Source organism: Scatophagus argus, chromosome 2 (assembly GCF_020382885.2).
Source record: "Scatophagus argus isolate fScaArg1 chromosome 2, fScaArg1.pri, whole genome shotgun sequence".
Taxonomy (NCBI): Eukaryota; Metazoa; Chordata; class Actinopteri; family Scatophagidae; genus Scatophagus; species Scatophagus argus.
The window spans coordinates 14450831-14464452 of NC_058494.1; the positions used below are offsets into that span (position 1 = coordinate 14450831).

The 13622-nt window shown below is 38.1% G+C and overlaps 3 protein-coding genes across 8 annotated transcripts in view; 2 read left to right on the forward strand and 1 right to left on the reverse strand.

Moving 5' to 3' along the window:
- The window catches only part of rbfox2 (RNA binding fox-1 homolog 2), a 33472-nt gene extending 27074 nt beyond the window's left edge, over positions 1–6398 (forward strand). For 3 of the 6 annotated variants that reach the window (XM_046412075.1, XM_046412084.1, XM_046412110.1), the window contains 4 exons: positions 91–136; positions 2697–2785; positions 3207–3279; positions 3481–6398. In XM_046412075.1, coding sequence (XP_046268031.1) covers positions 91–136; positions 2697–2785; positions 3207–3279; positions 3481–3525 — 253 coding nt within the window. In that variant the 3' untranslated portion in view covers positions 3526–6398. Of the gene's footprint in view, positions 1–90; positions 137–606; positions 644–2696; positions 2786–3206; positions 3280–3480 lie in introns of those variants that run through there. The other 3 variants (XR_006845339.1, XM_046412093.1, XR_006845340.1) reach the window with 3 other exon arrangements.
- An 874-nt stretch (positions 6399–7272) lies between these two features.
- LOC124053716 (retinal cone rhodopsin-sensitive cGMP 3',5'-cyclic phosphodiesterase subunit gamma-like) lies at positions 7273–8418 on the reverse strand. Its single transcript, XM_046379148.1, has 2 exons — positions 8050–8418; positions 7273–7686 (listed from the first exon to the last, which is right to left on the reverse strand). The coding sequence occupies exons 1-2, from the start codon at positions 8157–8159 to the stop codon at positions 7569–7571; spliced, it is 228 nt and encodes a 75-aa protein (XP_046235104.1). The 5' UTR covers positions 8160–8418; the 3' UTR covers positions 7273–7568.
- A 4155-nt stretch (positions 8419–12573) lies between these two features.
- Positions 12574–13330, forward strand: LOC124053723 (retinal cone rhodopsin-sensitive cGMP 3',5'-cyclic phosphodiesterase subunit gamma-like). Its single transcript, XM_046379160.1, has 2 exons — positions 12574–12689; positions 12836–13330. The coding sequence occupies exons 1-2, from the start codon at positions 12580–12582 to the stop codon at positions 12951–12953; spliced, it is 228 nt and encodes a 75-aa protein (XP_046235116.1). The 5' UTR covers positions 12574–12579; the 3' UTR covers positions 12954–13330.
- The last annotated feature ends 292 nt before the right edge of the window (positions 13331–13622 follow it).

The following is a 13622-nucleotide window of genomic DNA, read 5'->3' on the forward strand; positions in this document are numbered from 1 at the left end:
TTTCTTCTGTTTTATTTGGACTTTCCACCACCGCTCCTCTCTCCTTTCTCCTTTTCCTTTCCTTTCTCGTGTCCCCTCTCTCTCTCTCAGTGTGATGGCCTATCAGGATGGCTTTTACGGTGCAGCTGATCTCTATGTAAGTATACCTCTCTCTCCTCTACTGCCTCACTCCTCACCTGTGTTTTCCCCCTCTTGCCTGTGGGTTTTCAAGTGTGAAACGACAAAGACCAAACCCATAGAGATGTGTACTTTTCGGTGTTTTGGTTCACCACTTTGGCATTTTAAGTATTCCTGACTTAATGTCCAATATCTTATTAGATTAGATTTATTTTAGATTGGATTAAACTCTTCAGAGCTCCCAATGCACACAATCTACACTTTTATATGAAATGTTCCATACAGATAAATAAAATTAGCACTGAGCAGCCAAGCCAAGCATGCACTTTCATTAAAGTGTCCATTCATGAGTAGACTCCTCTAGGGTTTGTCTCTGTGCATTTGTGAGTTAGTTTGTACTAATGTGATTACGAGTGTGTGTCTGTGTGTGTAATAGTGTGTGTGCGTGTGTGACCAGGTTGACAATAGTTGTTTCTGTTCTCTCTGTAGACTAGTGTTTCAGGACATTAGTGGCAGATTGCCCCAGGTAGGGTTTACACACTCTGTTGTGAGAGCCAGTGTGCATCCTCCTCGTCTCCAATGACTGCGTGCTGCTAGACATTATTGACCATCTGAGATTGAAATGCCTTCTCTGTCTTCTTCTACTAACTCACTGGATTCTTACATGGGTGGAGTTGCGGAAGGGGGAGAAAAGAATTGAGTTGAGATTTGAAGTCATGAAGAATATGCTCGGTAAAGCGTACATTCACAAACAGGATAGGTTATGTAAAGGTCATTGCTTGAAAGTGGGTCACATTCTTTAATCAAATTCTGCATCGGTTACAAAGTTTTCAGGTCTTTCTATCCAGCTTAACTGTGTACATTTTGGACACCAACTTCTTTGTTTCCTCAGTGTGAAAACAAAGGAATCTTGTCTTATTTTGGCCCCATCCCTTGGTGATCAGATGTTAACACCCCACAGCAAAATTATTCCATGAATTTCATTATGGGTCTTGAGGCAAAAACAAATTAAAAATATATTACATTATTTGACAAATTTATCACACTTTTTATTCATTCCAAAATCAGTAAAACATGTCAAAAATGAGTTAAAAAAAATAAATCCCTCCTAAAACTTTGTATATCATGTACATCAGCTGCAAATCTACATACAAGACATGAAATACGTAAGACGTAAATAATGACATTAGGCTCTCTTCCATTAGTCTGAGCGACAGGATAGTTTCCGTGAGCAGTTAATTCAGACCCCTTCCAGGAATCTCCCTATCTGTTTCACCTGTGGCATGCTAACTGAATCAATGTCGGCATGCAGACATACTTACAAGGCTGACTCCTCCCCCAGTCCCCCTCCATTTCTTCCTTTCTTCTCTCTTCTCCTCCTCCTGCAAACCTCCTGTCATTCTGTGTTTCACTGCCTCTCACTTTTCATTCATTCTGTCCTTCCTCAGTGAATGTCTGAAACCTTTTGTGTGTGTAAATCATCTCCAGAGTGTCACCTGAAGCTTTCTTCTTCATCATCTTCTCTTCCCTTTGTTATCAGTCTGCTCTTTCCTTTCTCTGTGACTCTTATGGCTCCTTACATTTTTCCTACATCACCTCCTCTCTCAATTCATCTCTCTGTACATGTCATCATTCCTCCTTCCTCTTCCCCACCTCCCCCAGTCCAGCCTTCCTCCCATAGCAGCAGCTGTGTGGTCCTGAATGCGGGGACTTGGTCGTGACTGATCCTTTAGGGTAGAATGCAGCGGTGTGTGTGTTGTTAATTCAAAAAAAATTTTATAGGGATGTTTGGCCTAATACACTATGCGTTCTGAGTTTGGGAAAGCATGCTGTGTCTGTCAGTGATTGGTCGCTGAACACATGAGCGTGGTGTGTATGTGTGTGCTATTTTTTAATCCGATTGGCTAACTGTCTTCTTACACCTGTAGTTTTTTTTGTGTATGTTCATCTGCGGTCCATCCAAACATAAATAATGACTCAATCATCTTGCCACCCCTTCCCCTCTCTTCAACTGTGTTCTATAACTGTGTTTTTGGTAGGGGAACCGGGGTGGGGCACAGATATGGGTATGAACTCTATCTCTCTCCCTCCATGTCCAACTCACAATGTGAAAGATAATGGATTTCAATGCACAGGGGAACACTATAAACAGTAAAGCACATCATGTACAATCAAAGCTGTTTTTCTTTCCCACATTAGTCATGGAGGGAGAGACCCACACAGAGCCTGAGCTACATCCTTGTGAATGCTGTACTGCACCAGATTAGCCAGTTTTGCTGACTGTCTGCTTGTTAATCTTTCGCTCTCTTCTCAGCAGTTTTTCTCACAATGTAACCCTTTAGACTCACTACTAGCCTGTTAGTGTGTAGAGTAAATACAGCCAGAACCTTAACAAGAATTTACTCGTTTCTGTTTTGTCCCACCTTTCCCTCCATTGTATCTTTATCCTCTATCACATCTTTCTCCTCTACCTCTTTTCCCTCTTGCTGTCCTTCATCTCTCTCTCTCTCTCTCTCTCTCTCTCTCTCTCTCTCTCTCTCTCTCTCTCTCTCTCTCTCTCTTCCATCACCTCAACACAGGGTGGCTATGCAGCATATCGTTATGCCCAGCCGGCTGCAGTAGCGACTCCTGCAGCAGCGGCAGCCGCAGCGGCAGCTTACAGTGACAGGTGGGCAGGCATATTTTGAGATGTTGGCTGCTTGTTTACAGCACTGTCCTCCGTCATTTATGTTGTCAAAAAAACTTTATTTAAAAAGCACATTTACAGCCAGCACATTTGGTGTAAAAGTATGAAGGCAATATTAAAAACCAGCTGTGCAATACAGATACAGGACATGCATTGGACATTCAAGTCCAAATGTGACAATTACTTTCAACATATAATAGATGACATTAGTCTACAGGATCAGAATGCAATTTGTTTGAACAACTTTGTCCAGATTCTAAGACCAAAGGAGGGACTTGAAGTTTGTGATTTCATACCTACACAAATCTCCTCCCATAGTTTCTAGTCACGTTATATAAGAGCCAATTTTTTTTCTTCAAGGTATGATGTGATCTTTCATGCTGGCGTGTTTGTTTTCTGATAGCTATGGACGAGTTTACACAGCAGACCCCTATCATGCTGCACTCGCCCCTGCTGCTTATGGTGTTGGAGCCATGGTAAGTCACTAAAGCCCCTACATTCTCAAGCATTCAAAGAATAACACATGTAATATTCCATATTTTTCTGTTTGTTTCCATGTCCAGCTCAAACAGATTGTTGGGTTGGCCCTTGACAATAAGGAAAATATGTAGTGGTCAGTTAAACAGTAATTTTAAAATATTTAAGACTCTAAATGTTTGTCTTTTGTTGTTTCACAGGCCACACTGTACAGGGGAGGCTACAGTAGATTTGCTCCTTACTAAAGACACTACATTTCCCAGGAGCTCCTCTCTTCCGTTGAATTACTCTGAAAGAGCTCCCTCTGTTGTCGTGGAGGTGGACTGCACCCAGTTTTAAAGTGTGGATTTGACCACAGCAAAGATATTTCAAATCCCTCCCCCGAGCAGTCCCACGTTTTCTTATATACGCTACTACAGAAATAGAGGAATGCTGTATTAAAGACTTATGGATGGCCCATACATTAAAAAATAAGAAAAATAATCTGACTTAAAATGGCCACCTTTCCTATTGCACGGCTGTATTATAGTCCCCCCTTCTTATTCCCTCAGCACTCAGCAGCACAAGATTCGGGATGGAGCCCAGATGTTCTTCCAAAGGCTGTATGTGGATAACTGACATTTAAACGGCTGTCAACCATGTATGAGAAAGTGCTGAGTGCTGTGTGGCCTGCACACACACTCCTATTTTAAGGAAAAAGAGAGGGAATCGAGCAATCACGGTGTCCACAATACGTTGGATCGGTAGGAATCAGGAAGGTGCATCAAAAGGGCACCTAAAAACATTAAAAAAAATTACATCCTCTGATGGATTTTTATAAGTCCTCCTTATCGTGGGCATATGGTAATGAGGGAGGATTTCCATTCTTGCTGTGCTCTGGTAGAGGGAGACTGAGCATGGTGGCTTGGTAAGACGATGGGACAGTTTATAACGCTACAGAAATCACGTCCGAAAGCTGAAGGAGGGAGGGTTATTAGAGCTGTTCCTTACCTCAAGTTTTCTTAGTATGTGGAAATGGTGAACCTTTAAACTTAAAATTGTTATGATATGCAAAGAAATTAGTTTAGAGAAAAAAAGTTACCAAATTATTATTAATATTGTAATTATTATCATTACTATTCTCATCATTATTATTGAACCATTCTTTCATTTGACTCAGCAGCCACTGCTGTAATGGGACATGTAGATCCAACAGTGAACCTTGGGGTTAAAAAAAAAACAAACAGAAAATGTGCATCAATATTACAAATATTCCACCTTTTGACTATGTGACACATTGTCCTTCTCATTCATAGGATTTCACCACCACCACCACTACAAAAAAATTTAACACTACACTTACATGTTTTCATCTCAAATTGATTTTAGCTTTAGACCCAAACTAAATCATCCACCCACAACCCTGGGGTTCAAGTACTTGTTGATACTTTAATGTAGAGATTTATTATTTGGATTTTTCCCTCATGCTCCATCTTTTATAGAGCAAAGTCCAACATTGAATGAGTCTTCCTGAAACAAACTACAGTTGGTTTAGTTGTGTTTGAGATGCTGCCAGCGGCAATTACTGAGCAAGAGAAAGATTCTGTGTTGAGTTAATAGAAAATATTTAAATGCAAAACACCTTATTATTGTGCATATTTCTATACCATTGTATTCTATATTTCCAAAACGTGGCTTTTTTGACTTTTGTTTTCGTTCCAAAGATTTGTAGAAAGTACATTTTTCTGCCGTATGTATAAATATATTATCTTTGTTAGCTTATTGTTATTATCATAATCCTTGATAATCCTGTTGCTGTCTTTATTCTTTTTCATCTTCTGTCTGTTGTTTTTTTTTTCTTTTTTAAGATCTTGAGCCGGACGCATACCTGAGTAGTAAAGGTATGCATGTAACACTACCAAACCCAAACTTTTGTCCTTTTATTTTATTTTATTTAGTTTTCTTTTATTTTTGGAGTTGGTCATAGGATCCACTAACATGACATTGAATTCAAGCTATACAGGACTATTTTTTTTTTCCATTTTTTTTGTGTCCATATTTTGCAGGTAACCAAGACATTTGAAATGAATGAACATAGTGTCTATCATTTTGGGTTATAACCAACTGTGTTCCTTCTTTTTAAATTTTTCCGTTTTTATTTATTTATTTTTTTAAAAAAGCAGACTCCTTACATTTCAGTGGTTAAATCTGTCAGCTTGGCCATTGGGGCCACTCTCGGTTTGTTTGAAGATGTCCAGTAAAAGTGTTATCTCTCATAGATATGCAGGTTAATATTCCAACATGGTGAAAAAACAAAACGTCATTGTGGGATATGATCTAAACTGTGTCTTAAATGGTGCAGTTATGTTTTGTTTTCAATTGTTTTCAAATTTCAAACCACCATTGTGTTTTTCAGTTCTCACATTCACACGAGAAACACGCAGGTCAAGATATGTTTTTTCTATTAAATCTGCTGCTGTTGGATCTTCTCATGACATTTCTTTTTAAATATGTCCAAGTTACCTACTAGCCTGCTAAAGAATGTGCTCTGGACAAAATGGGGGGAAAAAGAAACCTAGCCAAAGATGCTAAACTAATGGTCCCCATGCAGCACATTCTGGCTCCCAACTTGAGATGTGCTACATGAAATAGACAAAGATGGACTTAACAAAGCCACTGAAGGCATGGACAAACCAGCATGAGCGATACTTGTCAAATTAAAAAAAAAAAATAGTTTTGCATGAATCTTGTGTCTTTCATATTTGACTCCTGAGCAGCCGGGTCCAGTTGCATTCTTCTTTACCACTAAACTCTATGTACAACGACAGGCAGCTAGCAGTTGGAAGCTAGCTAACACAACAAAGAGCACAGTGCTGTTTGGCAAAAAGGCCTGCTGACAGACAAAATGGCTGCCATGCTTAATAACACGTGGTAGCTTCATTTTCCTGTCTTGGTTTTCTTGCGACTGTATTATATTAAACTATGTGGCCGTTATTTATAGTTGCTATGGTTTCTCAATGAACGGTCCTTTCCGTCTGTCATGTCTGTATCCCTCTTGACTGCCATTATGTTTTGTTTTTTTTTTTTTTGTTATTGAATGCCCATATAAATTGTTTTATATAAAAATGTTTTGTTGTGATCAAGCTTTCAGGTTGTTTTCTTTTGGTATTCTGTTTATTTGGCAAAGTGGATGAGTGCTGTTTTGTAGGCTCTCACATTACTGTACAGACAGTGCCAGTGATGCTGATTTTTAAATTTCTAGTATTGACTTATTGACTTGACTTATTTAAACTTACAGCAGATCTCTTTGGCTGCTTTAGAACAGTGGAACACAGTTGCTTATTTAGGTATCCAGAAAATTTGGAGCAACATTAGCATTCATTGGAGTCATGTTTCTGCTCATCTTAAGTCCATACTCTATTTTACTGTCTCCACCAAGTCCTGAGAGAAGTATTTGGTGCTTTACAAATAAAAATGCTCCAATAGATTTTCACCAGCTAGTGGCTAACTTTGTCTATTGATTAATGCTAGACATTAATCAATAGACTAATGAGTGCATGGCAACCGCACTATGGTATTGTTAAACATCCTATTTTTCAGCAGCTATGTTCACTATCTGTAGGGTGTTAACATTCTAACATCTGCTAGCGATACTCTTACTGATTATAGCTGATTTAATGATTAAGTAAAAAGATGTAAGTAAAAATTCCTGTAAAGATGTAGTCCTGCTGTGTACTTGAAGAAGACAACATTTATTTGGGGAAAATATTTATTCACAACTCTACTCAACTGGTAGTCCCAAATTGATGGTGTGCACAAATTTACATTTAAAATTCATAAAAATATAAATATATATATATATATATCATAAACAGCTGTACATCAAGAAGAAATAGCTCCAAAGAGGGGATCGTGAACTGGAGAAAGCAGTAGAGGGAGGGTTGAAGGTTTAATTCAAATGCTGTAAAAACAGCAATCAGCCCAAGAGATGTAGTCCACATTATGTTTCTCAGAAAAGTCGAGTGCAAATGATGGGGCAGGAATGTTGGTATCATTGGCTCAGGGACACCTCAGTGAAGCATATATAAATAATTATATAACTTTGAAATCACATTTTGCTGCATTTTGGATTAGTTTTGAGTCATCATTTATGTGCAATTTTTCTTTCACAAATTCCATGTTGGGCTAACACAACAAAAGACGTCAGGTCATTTTGAAGGGTGAAAGAGAACAGGGTGAGAGAGGAGGAGGAGGTGGTGAAGGAAAATCAGTGTAGGAAGGTAAAATAGTTGTGCTGAAGACAGTCTTTCTAGACAATTCCATATTTCGCCAGGTCGCTAAGCTCCATGTCACCAAAAGCTTCCCATGGGCAAACCACTGTGATGTCTGTGCCAAGACCCTCCATGCCAGGAATATCATCTCCAAATCTGAAACAGAAATAGAAGTCTTTATTTCCTGGGAATGGCAGTTTTGCATGTATGACATTTAGAGGTGGAAGTAGTACTATTATCCTTGACTTAAGTTAAAGTACCAATACTAGCTACAATGTGAAAATAATTGTTATGGATTATATGTGTTTTTAATGTAAAATAGTAACATTAAAGGTAGCTAACTTTATCTGTAAAATAATGTAGTGTGGTAAAAAGTAGAGCATTTTACTCTCAAATGTACAAGAGATGCGTAAAGTTACAAAAATTGAGGAAAAAAACACCTTAAAACTGTACTGCAGTACATGATGAAATGTACTTTACTTTACTCTCCACTACTGGCACATGTAAAGGCCATCTTACCCCTTCTGGCCTGGTTTAGGGGCCTTGCTCTTGAAGGTACGAGCGGCCCTCTGCTTAAACTTGGGAGGTGCCTTCTTGTCGGCGGGAGCTGCAACAGCTGCGTCAGCCATCTTGTGTGTTCTGAGAGAAGAACAGTTAACAATTAAGACCCTTCATCCTCCTCATCCTCCTCCTCTAAGCCCCCCTGCCCTGTACTTCAGTGATGTAACACCTTCAGGTAAAGGTCAAATTATAGACTAAAGCTCATATAGAGCTTCTAAAGACCCAATTACACCAATAGCTTTGTCTATTTATATACCTTGGCTTTAAAGATTACTCTTGGCCAAGTTACAGACTGTACACCATGAGACCAGGATATCACTAAGGTCATCTAATGCTATAGTTAGTCTAAAGTGAAGAGACACTCTGTATGTTGTAAATAATAATCCCAAAGTGTGAGGAGATTTTGCCTTGAACATCTAATTTCAATCTGCTTTAATCTGGCTTTTCTGTGACCTCAGTCACAGGTCTTAATTTACAGGAAAGCTTTGCAGCGCTCTGGAATTTTCCAGAAATATACTTTAACCTCACTGATGGCAACATTCAAACCAATCATGTTAATATTGTAAAATCTCACAATTTCACATTCTGCTGGATTCTTCTTATCTCCAACAGATAGCAATGAAAGTGCTGAGATCTAAATCTCTTTTTTGGCCAAAATGACAGCCCATAACCCAACAGATATCCAACATTTTCTTGAAGAATAGTGAAAAATGGAAAAGCAAAAAAGCATAAAAATATCATAAAAGTGATAGTAAGATATACATGAAATCCTTGCTTGACAGTAACTCCAAACAATTTTGTCTGTTTTAGTTAGTTTTTACTTATTGCTATCGCTTTCATTACTGCTATCACGTGCACGATACCTTTTCCAATGAACTACTTTTATACCATTTACTAATGTAAGAAATGTCTTTTTTATACTAATCTCTTGTAGTACAATAAAGACTGAAATGAACTAAACTGAAAGTCAGAATTTTAATAATTATCCTCAGTCTTTTAGCCTATATAATCAATCCCCCTATAAAATATGTTTAAACTGGTTAAGCTGAAGCATGAACACCCAATCAAAGAACAAGGTCATTCCTCAGCGTCACATTTTCCATTAAATTAAATCAGATTGAGTTTAATAAAGCCTGACTTTTTGAGCACTGACATATTCAGATTTTTTTTTTTATTACTATTTTTGTCCAGTTTAGTTTAATAAATGTGTCTGCAGATTTAGAGAAGGTAGTGTCCTGATATTCCATGACCTCCTTAAGGAAAAAGTCACTCATAAATGTTACTACTTCACAACAATTTTCAGAAATTATCTGGGAGGCAAAAGAGACCTTGCATTAAGACAAGGATGCAGAATGCACAAACCGCAAAATATAAAGTTATAATGTGGAGGACAAGTTAAAGTGAAAAAGGGTTATCATATTCTTTTAAAAAATATGCACTGATATGGCCCTTGGAAGATTTTTTAGGCTTTTTCCTAAAATTGAATAGCAACAATGGCCCAGTTACAAGATAATTTTGTCTAAACAATAATTTAAACAATAGTTTTCTAAAAGATCACATCCATTGATATGTGCACCTCACATTATGAATATGAAGTCATGCTCCCTCATCATGTTTATGCACTAGTCTAGCCTTAATCCTTACAGCAGAATTGAAAGTTAGCCAAAGCTGAGAGCTGAGTAAAGGTGAGAGTCTAGTCTTACCTGTTTTTGCAGTGACAGCCTTCTGTCTTATGTTTCTCTGCTCGGTTTGGGTTTTTCTGATGTTTGTCCTGCTTTCTTCTTATATACTCCCCCTACTAATCCCCCTGACATGCTCATCCCTAACTTTCTGTCCTGTTTTTTTATAAACCCCTGCCTCTAATTGGCCTCTCCGCTCTATGAGATTAAGGAGACCCACGAAAGCCCACCCCAGTGTGTCGTGCCATGTGAAGATGTTTTTCCCATCTTACATAACAAAGCATCTCTGAGCTAAATTGGATTGACTGAAAAATGTGAGTTGTTTTGCGATGTTATTGTGAATATGTTCTTTTAAATATATTTTAATATAGTTGTAGAGCAACATATCATTATTATACAACAATCAATTCACTTCACAGTTTTAAAACATAAATAATGTATTACTATTGTTATTCATGATTTGATGGAAAATCTTAGCTCAGGGTCCACTTTGTGTTTCCTACACGTTATAGTCTTGATCAGCTGATAAAAATAATCTGAAAATGCAGAAAAAAAGCTGGAAGTTAAGCTTGTCTTTGTCACAATTAGTGAAAATTTTGGTGATATAACAAAATCACAGATTGCATCATAAATGTTCTGTTGCCCTCGGACACTATTTTTCATTGTCTTTCCCCAATATTGGTTAGATAGGTTTGCAGTTGCTATCTCAGGATTGCCCCAGTTTAACCTGGGTCCATGCCATGAGGCGAGGGATTAAGAGCTGAATGGTTAAGTGTTCTTTATTTGTCACCAAATGATTGATCACCTGCATGGAGCTCAGGGCATCACCTGCTCCAGATCCTCGTGCAGGAGTCAGGATAGGACACATCAGTCAGGACACGTTTGTTTGCAATTAAGGTGAAAACTTATCCCAGCCTTTAGTGTTTATTATCACTGCTGTTTTTTTGAAGTCAGTCAAACCTCCCCGTGTGTTTGAGCACAGAGACATGAAATCGCTGGCTATCGAAGCCAAGTGTACTTTTTAATATAAATCAACAAACAATAAGGGCTGTGTCGTTATGACTAAAACTGCTGCGATGCTTTGTGTGATAAGGGGAAGCTGCTCTTTCCCAGTCTGTCATCAGAAAAATCAGAATCAGGTTTATTGCCAAGTAGGTTTTGGTATTTGGTACACAATAGTCACAATGATCACAAAGAAAACCAAAACAAACAAGCACTGCAAGTGCTGCAAGGATCCTAAATTTAAAAGAAAATTTGTAATACAAATATGCAAAATAAATCTGTTTACACCACTAAATACATTGCATATATAACACTGTGAGCTAAAAACTATATAATCAATACCACCAGACATGCAGAGTTTTACATTTAGTATGCATGCAGGATGCTATAGAGGTAAAAGAAAAAGGGAGCTGCCAAGAGATTAGTTTATTGTGTACAAAAGGCTTCACACCAGGCTTTAAGCCTCTGCATGCCTGTATTTGTGTACATTTAGTTTAATAAAATTGATCACTTTTCTACAGGTGACAGCTCTCTGTCCTTTTTACCCTGTAAGATATTTTCAGCTGTTTGGTGTCCTTTTTTGGGCAAAAAAAGAGACTCACATCAACCATGACATGGTTTTGCATTTTTTATATACTATAAATAAATAATTTCTGTGATTGAGCCAAAATGAAGTCACTTGTACAGCAATAGAACTGTCAGATTTAAGAAAAGTTTTCATGATGCAAAGATGTGCAGTACATGTGGGTAAATTACTGATGGGCTGACAGACAGACCATCAATATCTTTCAGCAGATTTTTTTGGTTTCAGCTTGATAGTCATCCTAATTACTGTCATTCACTACTGCCAATAAATGACACCTGCATAATTAACTTTGAATGTACAGATTGTCAGACACATCTCACAGCACATCTTTTATTTATATCTTGTTATCCCATCTATTTGTGGCCAAGCTGGTAGAGAAGAGGACAGAGCAGAGTTGGCACATGAAAGAATGACAGAATGAACATCTGAATGGATTAGCAGCTCAGAGGACTTTAAAAAGGGAGGCAGCCCGACAGAGGGAGGATTCCCACAAGAGAGAAGCAAAGAAGACTCAACAGCTAAGCATCAAAACTTCAACAAAAGGTGAGATGAACATGTGATTGTCTCAGCTCTGGTGCAGGGAGCTTTTATTGCTTTGGCAACATGTAACATTTCACACTTGTTGCTTCTGCAGACTTCTGCAGTAATGGCTTTATTGTGTTTTTATCATCATTGTTGTTGTTGTCATGGCTGAAATGGAGCTGAAATGAGATCTGAGATTCTTACTCAGAAGACTTCACACACTTCTGAACTCTAATTGCACATTTTATATCAATGACTTGTGCCTCTGTACTTTGGTGAAATATCTGTATGTTGACAACAGAATGAGAAGTACAATGTAGAGATTAATTGTGTTCACATTTTACAGCGGGGAATGATTTTACTGTAATGACACCTCTACAAAGGAGAGAGTGTTAGTGATGGTGGCGGAGGGATCTGGCACGGTTATTTGTATAGCACCTTTCAACAGTAAAGCCATTAAAAGCTTTTTATCTGGGATAAGCTATAAGTAAATACATAAATTTGATTTTTAAAGGTAAAAGAAACCAAATGACAATTTCCAGCACAAAAAGTAAAATTTAATTAAAAAGTTCAAATTGAACTGAATTAAGTACTATGTACTTGCAAACAAAAACGTTCAGTGTATATGTTTCAAAGAATTTAGAGTTGCAGGGATATATTTAGTTCTTTATCCTTTTTACCTTTCAGTAGCTAATCAAAATGGCAGACGTAGCCGTCGCAGCTCCCGCTGACAAGAGGGCACCTCCAAAATTCAAGCAGAGGACCGTTCGCACCTTCAAGAGCAAGGCGCCCAAACCAGGCCAGAAGGGGTGAGATGGATTTAAGAGCTCGCACATACCAAAGACATACAAGTCTTTTCTTTATCTTGCCAGTTGTAGGTCTACCGTCACATCTCAAATGCCCCGCATCTCTCATTTCGTATTCATCAGATCTTTTCTTTGTCTTATGCAATCAGATTCGGAGATGACATCCCCGGGATGGAAGGTCTTGGCACAGACATCACAGTGATTTGCCCATGGGAAGCCTTCGGAGACATGGAGCTTGGCGACCTGGCAAAATACGGAATCATTTAAACATCTTGTCCTCTGCTCTTACCTCCTAATGGCTCCTTTCTCATTCATGTTGACTGAACACCTGAAAATGTACTTGTATGCTCTAGAGAGGCAGCAATTTTGATGAGTTAGAGGTTTGACCTGAAAAAAAAAACAAACAAACAAACCCAGCACACTCTCTTGTCTTATGCACTTTATTTTATTTCTATTATGCCCCTGCCTTTTCACCAATTCTCCATCATCCTTGTAATGAGTGGTGTCAGCAGCTCTGGACTTGAGCTTATATTTTCCACAGAGGAAAAAGGTACATATAAGGCACATACTATGAAAAAGGGTTTGAGATCTGTTATTGTGATGTCCCAGCACTGTTTTGCTCTCCTCTTTGTCTACCTCCTCTCCTCAAAGCTGCTGATCCAGCATGCACAGATGTCTTTTTGTGTATTAGCTAAATCAAAATCTATTTTTATGAGAAAGTCTATAATTTCCTTCATTTTCAGTGAAGAAAATCATTGCTGTCTATTTTGTCAATAGAGAGAAACTATTCCATAAGCACAATAAATGTTACTATTTTCCATAGAACATTTGTCTTTGTGTCTGTCCTTGTATTTGCACCAAATGCTACACTGATAAAGTCTATAACAAAGAGCACAAACACAAACATGTTGTTTGGCCTCTTGAGTCATTCATTGT